The following is an 11,645-nucleotide window of genomic DNA, read 5'->3' as shown; positions in this document are numbered from 1 at the left end:
CTCCGTCTGCTCCGGCGTCTAGCAGCACAGCCAGAGCCGGGAGGTAATACAAATACGGTCCTTCTCTCAAGACTCCAGAGAAGTTACCATACGAGAGGATCATGGAGGAAAACACGCAGATCGTGCAAGCCGATGTGAAGAACTTCTTTGAAGGGGTGAAAGCAAAGAAACATCCACCTCCAGAGGAGCAAATAGATCTGGTAAAAGTGAAGCGTACTCTGGCTGCCCTGAAGAAACCGCCAAAGTCTCCGGCGAAGGGCAACTATGAGCACATTCTTACAAACTCATTTGTGGACGCATCGCGGTCGGGAAGTACTATCAGTGGTCAACGACGAGCTGGGAAAAAAGTTGCCCAGCTCGGCGAACAAGCGAACCAATCGTTCCCCCCGCTCCAGGTGTCTAGCGATATCGTCGCTAATGTTCCGGACAGGATGGTGCCCGGTTATAACAATCTTGTAGATTACCTGCCCGACGATGTACATTATGATTTCTTGGAGGTGGACGAACACAAATACGTGTACGGGAAGCCTCTCGGCAAAGATGAAAGATCTCTACCAACGATGATGTTCAGATTCCATGATTGGTACATGAAAACCTACAGAGAGTCTGAGGAGATGAATATTTTGACGCTGAGAGTCAGAGAGGAGCATGACCTCGTTGGAATTGAACTGTTGAATGTTTCATTTGAGGAGTTCTTCACGTTTTTCAATCTAAAGGCCCTCGATAAATTAATGATCACTTGCTACTGCCTGTAAGTACAGTACTACTTCTGTCATTAAGTCTCTATATATAGGTCAGCTCTTTCATTGCATGTATTCTTAATTATCCTCACTATATTATGTAGATTGAAGATCGCCAAATTGAAGAAACGACAAATCGGTGATATTGGGTTCATTAACACAAATCTCATAGATGCGTATATGGTTAAATCTCAGGCCAAAGAAACCGAGGCCAAGCTGCTACAATAGTTTGTATTAAATCAAAACAAAGCTATAATACTCTTCCCTTACGAATTCAAGTGAGTGTTACTGTCTTGTGCATATTCGGTTTCCCTTATTAGTCGAGGTTATAGTAATGTAATTAATGAGTTATGCATGCGTGCGCAGGTTCCACTATATTCTTCTAGAGATTAAGCTTGAGCAGGGACTAGTAACCGTCTTAGACTCGAGACGAAAAGATCCCAAGGAGTATGCGGACATGACTGGAATTCTAGAGAAGTAAGTTAAATCCATCATTATCGCACCATATCGGCAACTTTGTTCATTTCCTGATATCAAGTAATTGTTTTCTTTGTCTGCTGGCAGGGTTTGGAAAAAAATCACCTCAAAAACTCTGGAACTACCAAAGAAGCTGCAATTTAGACACCCGAAAATAAGTACTATAGTAGCATGTTCCACGCACCTCCTAGTGATTCAAGCGCTAGTTTCATCAATACCATTTAGCATGTTTGCTAATTCTCAGTTTGATTGACCTCGATCGATTTCTTGTAAAGTGGTTGTGGCAGGAACAAGGGAATGATTACTGTGGATAGTACATTTACGAGTCCATCCGCCACACGGCCTGTGAGCGGGGATACTTTGACAAACAATATGAAGTGCGTAAATAATAATATTCACAATTTTATTTTATTACCATCATTTGTGTTGAGTTTCATTTATTCATATATATGTATTGACCCCCTTTTTCAAATTAGATATTTCGGATGCGGGATGAACTCCTTCCACCAGATCGTATGCGAGGAATTCAAGAGGAATTGGCGGCATTCTTTCTTGACCACGTGATCGGTAAAGACAGAGAATACCATGTGGACCCTAATCAGCTCGATTTTAATTAGGAGATTATATTGTAATTAAGAGATACTTATATTGTATATATGTAGCCAGTACGTAGCATCGGATAGATATACGAGAACTTGTTGTTCGACCAATCTCTCAGAGAAGGAGAGGTGGTCGATATCACTTCTCTTTGTATGCATATGTTCATGACGATCTTCTGTTTCCTTCATTTGCTTACTAGCTAGCGTGTCTAGTCCTCTCTATACATATAGTACGTAGCGTCGACCAAGCACGGAGATAAGAGAGGACACTTCTCTCTATTAATTAGCTAGCTAACACAATATATGAAACACCTAAATTAACCCCCCAAAACCCCCTAAACCTCCCCCCCTTCAAAAAAAAACAAAAACCCCAGCACCTGAAATGCTAACGGGTGGATGCCTATTGGTCCTGGTTGGTGCCACCAACCGGGACCAAAGGGCCTCCTGCCTGGGCTCGCTGCACCGGCCACGTGGAGGCTCATTTGTCCCAGTTTATGCAAGAACTGGGACTAAAGGTATAGGGCATTAGTACCGACACTTTAGTCCCGGTTCAAAAACCAGGACTAATGGCCCTTACGAACCGGGAATATAGGTCCTTTTTGCCAACTCGCAGTCGGGACTAGATGATGGATCCCGAGATCCAATCACCAAGCCTCTGCCCGGCCATCTCTGACGAAGAAGATGACCACTACCATTGGCCAGCGAGACGACGCGAGATGAAGTAGGGCGCTGCCAGCGTGCGTCCTGGCCAGCACCGCCGGCGCTCGGCCCGTCCCGGACCACGCCTCATGACCGAGGGCAACGGCAAGCACTGCCCCGACGAGGACGCAGACCAGAAGCCCAGATCCGGTCCACCTGCGCGCCGCCAGATGACCAACACCAAGTGCCGTTCAGGGGCAGCCCCGCCGCCGTGACGGACGCCGCCCCACGGGCAGCAGGCGCCATCCACCGGCGGAACTCCGCCGCGCGCCACCGGCCGCCGCGTGATCTGCGCGAGAACGATGAGGACGCCCCGCCGCCACCTTCCCTGGGGACCACGCGGGCTTCGCCGGTGTCCCCTCCGACGGCGGCGAAGCGGGGGAGGGGCGGCTGGCGGCGAGGTTAGGGTTTCCTGATCTTTTCTTAGCAAGCGGGGGAGAGACGACACGCGGACAAGATGCATAAATATATGAGAAATGATTACTGTCTGAGTTGGTTCTTTGTAACAAGCTTGTGATAGAAGCATTTTATTCGTCTGATGGAAACATCCTGATCTTTTCTTCAACAAACCTACCAACTCGTGCACCTCCGACAAAGTAACCAGTTTATGAGTGGCCACCCAGTGTAGTCACTGGATGCACTGTTTACTCTAACAAAAGGGGCAGGTGAGGTTTGGTATCATGAACCTAGGCAGGAAAGCCAACCGAGATTGTTAGATTTATGCACTGAACTGGCCATGATAAAACTCTTAGCAAGAGGACGCTACTACTCCTAATAAGATCATCATATCTCTCTTTTTGGATAGGCTGGTTCATTAATGTCGTCGCCTCTTCCTGCAAGTACTCAACTACTGCGAGAGAAATTTGACCAAGTAAATATATATCTGATTACCATGATGATAATAGGGGCTGCTACATATATGAGTGTATTATAGGTGGATTCATGTATTGCTCCATGCGCCTTGATTTCTTCCTTGTTGGCACAATCCCTTAGCTACCGCATCGTCTTATGTTGGTGGATTTCCTGAAAAATCTGTTGGATAATATATAATTTGCTTATACTGGTGTTGTTGTTCGAAAATATAGATTGCATGTATTTCATAATAACTTCTGGAAAGAACAGGTTGATAATACTCCTTGCAAGATGTTAACTAGTCTTGCTAAGATCATGTGAGAAGTTCCTCCTCTCCGTCGTCATGGCCTATGTGGCAGTTCTCCTTTTGGTTGGGCACTTTGTCCACTAAGGTCGCCGCTTCTTCCTGAAAATACTCAACCACTTCGAGAGACATCTGACCAAGTAAACACCAGATTGACGTGATGATAGCGTACATGGGCTGCTACATATAGCAAATGTATTAGGTGGATTCATGTGTGGATCGACGTGCCTCGCTTTCTTCCTTGTTCGCACACAATAAGCTGCGTCATCATATGTTGCTGGATTTCATGACAAATCTACAGGCAAATATATAATTTTATAGTTTGAAAAGCTCGATTGCACACATTATTCTATATCAACTTCTGGAAAGAACAGGAGTAGTAGTCACTTTATATCTCTTAAGAAGTCATGCAGGCACCCATGAATCAAGCCCACGCATGAGTAGGTGACAAAATTTGTCAAGGTCGGCCTGGAGGTGACAAAATTTGTCAAGGTGACAAAATTGATGGCCTTACATGACTTGGCTTTTCTCAACTGCTCTTTGACTAACTTTGTGCATGCGCACCAGACCAACAGTTCAGACTCTGACCAAGTATGTGATACTGTATCTAATTACACTAGTGGAATTTTATTTGTTTATTTATTCAGTGTTTCTTATCTTCAAAATATTTTCCTAAATGGTGATGGGTGGTGACTTTTCCTGGAACCAGCCCTGCATGCATTGTGCCGACTCAGGACAGAGTTTCACATTGCTTCTTTGAAGGGAAAACGTGTCTTAAAGGGAACCTGTAAAGTTATGCAAACTAGTTTAATCAGCAACGGGAGACCATTTCAATCTGTTGATCGGTTGCACTTGACTTTGTCTATTGCTCACGAGTTCTGGGCCTATATAAACACATGCATCCCCTGCATGTTTAAACCATCGTCACTCACGCCACAAAAAGAAATAGGAAGGCGGGAGAAAAGAAGAGCCAAAGACACTAAAACGAGATGGCATCCTCCTCTTCCTTCCTTGTCCTTGCTGCACTTCTTGCGTTGGTCTCATGGCAAGCCACTGCTTCTGATCCTAGCCCACTCCAGGACTTTTGTGTCGCCGACATGAATTCACCAGGTACTATCTGTTTGTCATCATGTTTTCACCAAATACATATGTTGAAATCTATTTCTGGAAATTATATGCAAGTCAAATCAACTTTGTAAAATCTGAGCTTGCATGTACATCTCTTGTGCCCCAGTCCGTGTCAACGGGTTTGTTTGCAAGAACCCGATGGAGGTCAACGCGGACGACTTCTTCAAGGCGGCCAACCTCGACAAGCCTAGTATGCCCAACAAGGTTGGATCCAACGTCACTTTGATCAACGTCATGCAGATTGCAGGACTCAACACCCTCGGCATCTCAATTGCACGCATCGACTATGCTCCCTTGGGTCAAAACCCACCACATACGCACCCTCGCGCCACTGAGATCCTCACGGTGCTCGAGGGAACATTGTACGTTGGCTTTGTGACATCCAACCAGCCCGCCCCCAACAAAAACAAGTTTTTCTCCAAGGTTCTCAACAAAGGTGATGTGTTTGTCTTCCCCGTGGGGCTCATCCACTTCCAATTCAACCCCAACCCCCATCAGCCCGCTGTTGCAATTGCCGCGCTCAGCAGCCAGAACCCAGGGGCTATCACAATTGCCAATGCAGTGTTTGGGTCCGACCCACCAATATCAGACGATTTTCTTGCCAAGGCATTTCAGGTGGAAAAGAATACAATAGACTATCTCCAGGCTCAATTCTGGGAAAACAACCACTACTAAGTCAGACTTTTGTTGATTACCCAAAAGACCAGTGCACAAATGAAGGACATGGTTGAGTTCCTAGATATGCATCCCAATCTATAAAATAAATGGAGCATATATATATGTCATGCCATTGTGTGTCTGTAATCAGTGAATGTATTTCTACCTTATAAATAATTCACAATATTGTTTTTATCACACTAATATGATCTCAATTTGCCTCTTTTGGAATTTGACGTGTCATATTTATCATAACAAATCAAAATTCTGGGTTCTTTCCCCTTGTTCCGAACTAATAGATTATTATATGACAATTCAATATATGTTTGATGCTAAAGTGAACACCTAGGATTGTCCTGCACTACATGTGAAGTATGCCATGGTTGGAATCCGGTTGTGCTCGGGATTGAAATGTGAAAGTTGAATGTGCAAAAGTTGCATCCTGGGGTCGTTGTTGAGGTACCTCGCTTTCTGGTGCATATAATCAGTAATTTACAGTCCCTTTGCTATGGAACTTGATTTGGTTATTGTTAGCTCAATTTTCCAGCATGTTTTGTTTTAGCTTCCTTTTGGTTCAAACTCTTGTAAGTTTGATTGATGGTTTCTTTAATGGAAACCGATGAGGTGGATTATTGTATCAAAAAACATATGAGCATTATTTTTTGTCTTATGTTAAGAACTATATGATTTTTGCTAAGTTATAAAAATTGGGCACACCGGGGGCCAGGTTTCAAAAATCAGCTCCAACATAAATGATAAACATGCATAAATACAAAGAAAAGATTAACGATTATTACTCAAACCATAAAAATGATTATTATTTGAATTGTTTCTTCGTAACAAGCTGGTGATAGAAGCATTTTATATCGAAACAAAATTTTGCCTGCTTTATAAAGGAAGCTACACAGCCAAACGATGCATGGTGTTGAGGAAATCCCCATACAAGATGATCAAAGAAAAGCACAGCAAAAACAAGCCAAACATGCCAACAAGCACAGAAAGTGCACAACTAGATGCCTCGAGCATGCCGCCGAGAAGAAGCACACGAGAGGCTGGACCACCTTGATACCCAACCAGGACCGCCACCACCAACAAACCACGCGCCACATAGGAGAAACCACTAGACTTTGTTGCACAGTCACGGCCCAACTACTGCCAGAGAGGACCCTCTGTCCTCTTGCTCTGAATCGAGGAGCGTCATCCATATCGGCAACTAGGCAGGACGAAGGGAGGACGTCGTCGCGTGTAAAAGATAGGTGTAAACTATATCACGAGGTATTAGAGTTGAGGTAGGTTCGATTGGATATCCACACCATTTGAACGCGCAGCCACGACGAAAGATAGTCACTCACCGACGACACCCTCACAAGGGTCATGACGCAATGCGCCACTACCACTGTGTCTGTCGGGGCGAACAAGCGTATTCATCCTGAACTGGCATGGAGGAGCTCACCATCAGAGGAGCCTCACCCACGAACGGTGAAGTGCAGCCATACCTTGTCTGCCGCAATCACCCGTCATAGGTCAACGATCACGGTGCTGCCCTTGATTTGCGCGAGCGTCGACTTCGGTCAAAGTTCCCTGATCCACAAACACAAGTGAGGTGGAACACGGCTCCTTGGTGCTTTGTTGAGGGGAGAGGAGGGACATGCCATAGCTGACTACCGCCACTCGGTGCTTTGTCAGCATGGTGCCGACCGATGGCGGCAAGGGCAGGATGAGAGGACAGGGCCTGCGGCCGGCGATGGAGATCCCCTTTGTGTGGTCCAAGAGGACACGGCCTACATGTTGACTCCTAGAAGCTTTTTATTCGTTTGATGGAAACATCATTTCTGTATCAAGACTACCAACAAACACCTCCAAGAAATTAATCATTTATGAGTGGCCACCCAGCCTAATATCATTGGATGCATTGTTTACTCTAACAAATCATGCAAGTTGAGGTGTGTTATGACACTAGTCAAGAAAGGCCAACTAGATTGTCAGATTTATGCACTGAATTGGTCATGATCAAACTCTTAGCAAGAGGGACGTTAACTACTCTGACTAAGATCACAATGAATTGTTTTTGCTCTACATCGTCGCTGTTTACGTGTATGTGGATTAATGTGCTTAACCACTTTGAGAGAAATTTGACCAAGTAAATATCTGCTTGATGTCATGATAACAGGGACAGCTACATATAATAGCTGTGCTAGCTAGGTGCATTCATGCATGGAATGGCGCGCCACGATTTCTTCCTCATTGACTCAATCCGTTAACTACTTCCCCATCTTATATTGTTAGACTCTAACGTTTCTAAGCAATCTAATATATATTTTGATATCAGCGGACGATGACTCGTGTTCGGAAGTTTTGCCCTTGATTTTGCAGGATGGTACGATATTCCATTATATCTCTGACCATGATTTTTTTAATCGTATGTATGTTAAGTTGTTAGCACACATAGTTAAAAATGCAGAAGGAACTTTCCGCTTTAGAAGCCATAGACCCAGGAAGCCCTCGAGGTAGAAAACGACTGCTTTACATCACTTGGCTTTTCCAACTGCTCTTTGACTATGACCTCGTGCGCACCAGTTTTCACCAGGACCAAGTATATGATACTACATGCTAGAAACCAAAGCGACTTGGATATATCTAATAAACTATGGTGATGTGTGGTGATTTTTGCTGGAACCAGCCCTGCATGCATTGTGGCTGACTTGTTGGAGATCAATAAATAATCACAATTACTACACAGCCGTACGTCAGATGATGGAGTAGATTAGGAGTATTAAAAGGGGAACTAAAAAGTTTATGAAAAATAAATCAATCAGAAGCCAGAGACCATTTCAATCCGTTGGTCGGTTGCACTTGACTGCGTCTACTGCCCACAAGTTCACACTGGCTGTTGCGCCTATATAAACACATACATCCCCTGCATATTCGAAACAATCACTTACACCACAAACACAAACAGAATCACAAGTGAAAAGAAGAGCCAAAGAAATAACTACAATCAAATGGCATCTTCCTCTTCTATGCTTCTCCTTGCCGCCCTTCTTGCATCCATCTCATGGCAGGCCATTGCCTCCGACCCTAGCCCACTCCAGGACTTTTGTGTCGCCGACATGCATTCACCAGGTACTACGATACTTCCCCGGTTTCCTGACATATTATCAGCAAATATATATGTCGAAACTATTATTTTGGAAATTATTTGCAAGTTGAAACAATTGGGTAAGATCTGAGCTTACATGTCACCTCTCCTCTATCCACCCAGTGCGTGTCAATGGGTTTGTTTGCAAGAACCCGATGGAAGTCAATGCGGATGACTTCTTCAAGGCAGCCGCTCTGGACAAGCCTAGGGTCACCAATAAGGTTGGATCCAATGTCACCTTGATCAATGTCATGCAGATTGCTGGACTCAACACTCTCGGCATCTCAATCGCGCACATCGACTATGCTCCCCTAGGCCAGAACCCACCACATACGCACCCACGCGCCACTGAGATCCTCACAGTACTCGAGGGGACATTGTATGTTGGCTTTGTGACATCCAACCAGGAGAACAAGTTCCTTTCAAAGGTGCTTAACAAAGGTGATGTGTTTGTGTTCCCTGTGGGGCTCATCCACTTCCAATTCAACCCCAACCCCTACAAGCCAGCTGTTGCAATTGCCGCGCTCAGCAGCCAGAACCCAGGGGCTATCACAATTGCCAATGCAGTGTTTGGGTCGAAGCCAGCAATATCAGATGATGTTCTTGCCAAGGCATTTCATGTGGAAAAGAATACAATAGACTATCTCCAGGCTCAATTCTGGGAGAACAATCAGTACTAAGTCGACCTTGGTTGATCACATGGGAGATCAATGCACAAATGAAGGACTTGGTTGAGTTTTAGATATGCATCCTAAGCTATAAAATGAATGTAGCATATGTCATTCTAGTATGCATATGTAAGCCGTGGATGTATTTCTGCCTTATGAATAATTGACAATATGATTTTTTTATTTGGCCAATTTTGATTGATATGTTGTTTTGGTTAATGTTTTGTATTACATGTAAGAAACCGAAAATTCGGGTATTTTCTCCATGTTCCAAAAGAATAGATCATTATCTTGCAAATTACATAAGTTTGATGCGAGGGTTGATCACCCGAGGAAATTGTACTCATACGGTGCAATACATGTTACGTATGTGTAATCTCCACAATTGATCATGATGCGTGACAAGGCAATTTAATTAATATCAATTTTTATGACACGTTTCCCATCCAATTTCATTTTTGTGATGTTATTCTATTTACAAATCATTCTTGACTAGTTCTCGCCGCTTCTAGACAGGTTACAATATGAGTAGATAGAAATGATTAACCCATCATTATCAGTGGTACAAATAAATCATAATGGAAATCCCAATGAATTGCAATCCTAAAAATTAAAAAGGAAGGAGACGTTCCTGGTGACTCCATTAATCTTAACATGTTGTGCTAGTTCAGCCTTTTTAAGGTGATTATATGGACAGGGTGTGCGTGTATGCTCATACAGATGAGTGTGCGTGAGCATTTGCGATTATACTATGTAAAATAACAACCAATACGGTAAAAAGTTATTAGGATTAGGGTCCTCAAAATTCGGTTGGAAATCCTTTAAATTTGAATGGCAGAGGCCTAACTTTCATTCAACAGCTACGGGCGTGTTTGGTTGCCTGCATATGGCCCAACCTGGCCCGCGCGGGAAGAACTTGACCCGTTTGGTTGCCTGCGTTTACTGTGCGCCCGGCATGGCACGGAACTTAAAGCACGTCCAGGCCAGGCCTAGGGGAAACGCCTGAATCGACAGTAGCTCGCGAGTCTTGATCGGGCGAGGCAGGGTAGGGCGACGCGCTTCTCTCCTCGTGCGACCAGGGAGATGGCGCGAGCTCGCCTGCGTCGCCGAAAAATCGGCAGGAGGATTTCAGCTCACCTCCCGCCGAGTCCACCCCTATTTAGCCCCCTCCCTCACCGCCCCAACTCCCGCCACCATTCTCTCTCCCTTCAAGCTTTCCTGCCGACGCGCATCGGCATCGACGAGCAGGTAAGCGGTGCATCTTCATCGGCCGGCGGTCCACGGCGTCGGCGCTCCTTCACCGGTCGGTGGTGATCTTCTACGACTGTCCCCCTCGTCCACGAGCTACGGCCATGGCCTCTGTGAGTTCAATCCCCCTTTCTCTCTGTTCCTTCTAGCCAGATCTAAGCTGCAACTAGGGTTTGATCTAGATGCATGGTTGATTAATGGTCTGATTTGTGAGCTCATATGGTTGATTGCTATGCTGCGGTTGCAATTTATGGTAGGGCTAGATGTTCAAGCATGTGGTAGGCTAGATTAGTAGTAGAGTTTCAAGTTGAACCTTGTGCTTGTGTTGATTCGTGCTTAGACCTATGATTTGTAGCTATTGGTGGTCCATTTGTAGCATGTTGTTTGTTGTACATATATGTCCGTGCTCATAGATTGTCCGGTATGCTTAGTATGATAGAGATGAACCATGTGCTTAGTATGATAGTGATGAAGCATGTGCTTGCTATGATAGTGATGAACCATGTACATGTATGCTCCTGCTTTCATGGATTGTCCGGTATGTTGTGTGCTATGCTTATTGTCAATGCGTGCTACGATTGTAGGACATGACCACCCAGACGCAAGATCTTAGTCGGGCCCTTGTCCTGTCTGAAAGCCAGTTTGCTCCATCGTTTGTCGAGGACTCGCAGCCTATGTCCGAGATGGCACCTGATTCAGAGGTGTTCGCGTCTGATTCCCTCTATGTGTCAGTAGTGCTCATTGAGCCAACTGTTGGGGAACGTTGCAGAAAATAAAAAAAATTCTACGCTTCACCAAGATCAATCTATGGAGTTCATCTAGCAACGAGTGAGAGGAGTGCATCTACATACCCTTGTAGATCGCGAGCGGAATCATTCAAGAGAACGGGGTTGAGGGAGTCGTACTCGTCGTGATCCAAATCACCGAAGATCCTAGTGCTGAACGGACAGCACCTCCGCGTTCAACACACGTACGGTTGGGAAGACGTCTCCTCCTACTTGATCCAGCAAGGGGGAAGGAGAGGTTGATGAAGATCTAGCAGCACGGCGGCGTGGTGGTGGATGCAGCAGCGATCTCGGCAGGGCTTCGCCAAGCTCTTCGAGAGGGAGAGGTGTTGTGGAGGGAGAGGGAGGC

The 11,645-nt window shown here is 45.1% G+C and overlaps 2 protein-coding genes across 2 annotated transcripts; both read left to right on the top strand.

Moving 5' to 3' along the window:
* The first annotated feature begins 4,608 nt into the window (after positions 1 to 4,608).
* On the top strand, positions 4,609 to 5,635 carry LOC119294292 (germin-like protein 8-5). The gene is made up of 2 exons (XM_037572505.1): positions 4,609 to 4,781; positions 4,906 to 5,635. Exons 1-2 carry the CDS (start codon positions 4,661 to 4,663, stop codon positions 5,472 to 5,474), a joined length of 690 nt encoding a protein of 229 aa, XP_037428402.1. The 5' UTR covers positions 4,609 to 4,660; the 3' UTR covers positions 5,475 to 5,635.
* A 2,807-nt stretch (positions 5,636 to 8,442) lies between these two features.
* On the top strand, positions 8,443 to 9,422 carry LOC119294291 (germin-like protein 8-11). The gene is made up of 2 exons (XM_037572503.1): positions 8,443 to 8,579; positions 8,719 to 9,422. Exons 1-2 carry the CDS (start codon positions 8,459 to 8,461, stop codon positions 9,273 to 9,275), a joined length of 678 nt encoding a protein of 225 aa, XP_037428400.1. The 5' UTR covers positions 8,443 to 8,458; the 3' UTR covers positions 9,276 to 9,422.
* The last annotated feature ends 2,223 nt before the right edge of the window (positions 9,423 to 11,645 follow it).

Source organism: Triticum dicoccoides, chromosome 4B (assembly GCF_002162155.2).
Source record: "Triticum dicoccoides isolate Atlit2015 ecotype Zavitan chromosome 4B, WEW_v2.0, whole genome shotgun sequence".
NCBI lineage: Eukaryota > Viridiplantae > Streptophyta > Magnoliopsida > Poales > Poaceae > Triticum > Triticum dicoccoides.
The sequence above is the reverse complement of the archived record's forward strand: the minus strand, read 5'-3'. Positions and strand labels throughout refer to the sequence as shown.

Excerpts from the sequence above, each read along its gene's own strand:
- LOC119294292 (XM_037572505.1), top strand. The coding sequence starts at position 4,661 with ATGGCATCCTCCTCTTCCTTCCTTGTCCTTGCTGCACTTCTTGCGTTG. Across the intron at positions 4,782-4,905 it reads CGCCGACATGAATTCACCAG|TCCGTGTCAACGGGTTTGTT; the intron begins GTACTATCTGTT and ends CTTGTGCCCCAG.
- LOC119294291 (XM_037572503.1), top strand. The coding sequence starts at position 8,459 with ATGGCATCTTCCTCTTCTATGCTTCTCCTTGCCGCCCTTCTTGCATCC. Across the intron at positions 8,580-8,718 it reads CGCCGACATGCATTCACCAG|TGCGTGTCAATGGGTTTGTT; the intron begins GTACTACGATAC and ends CTATCCACCCAG.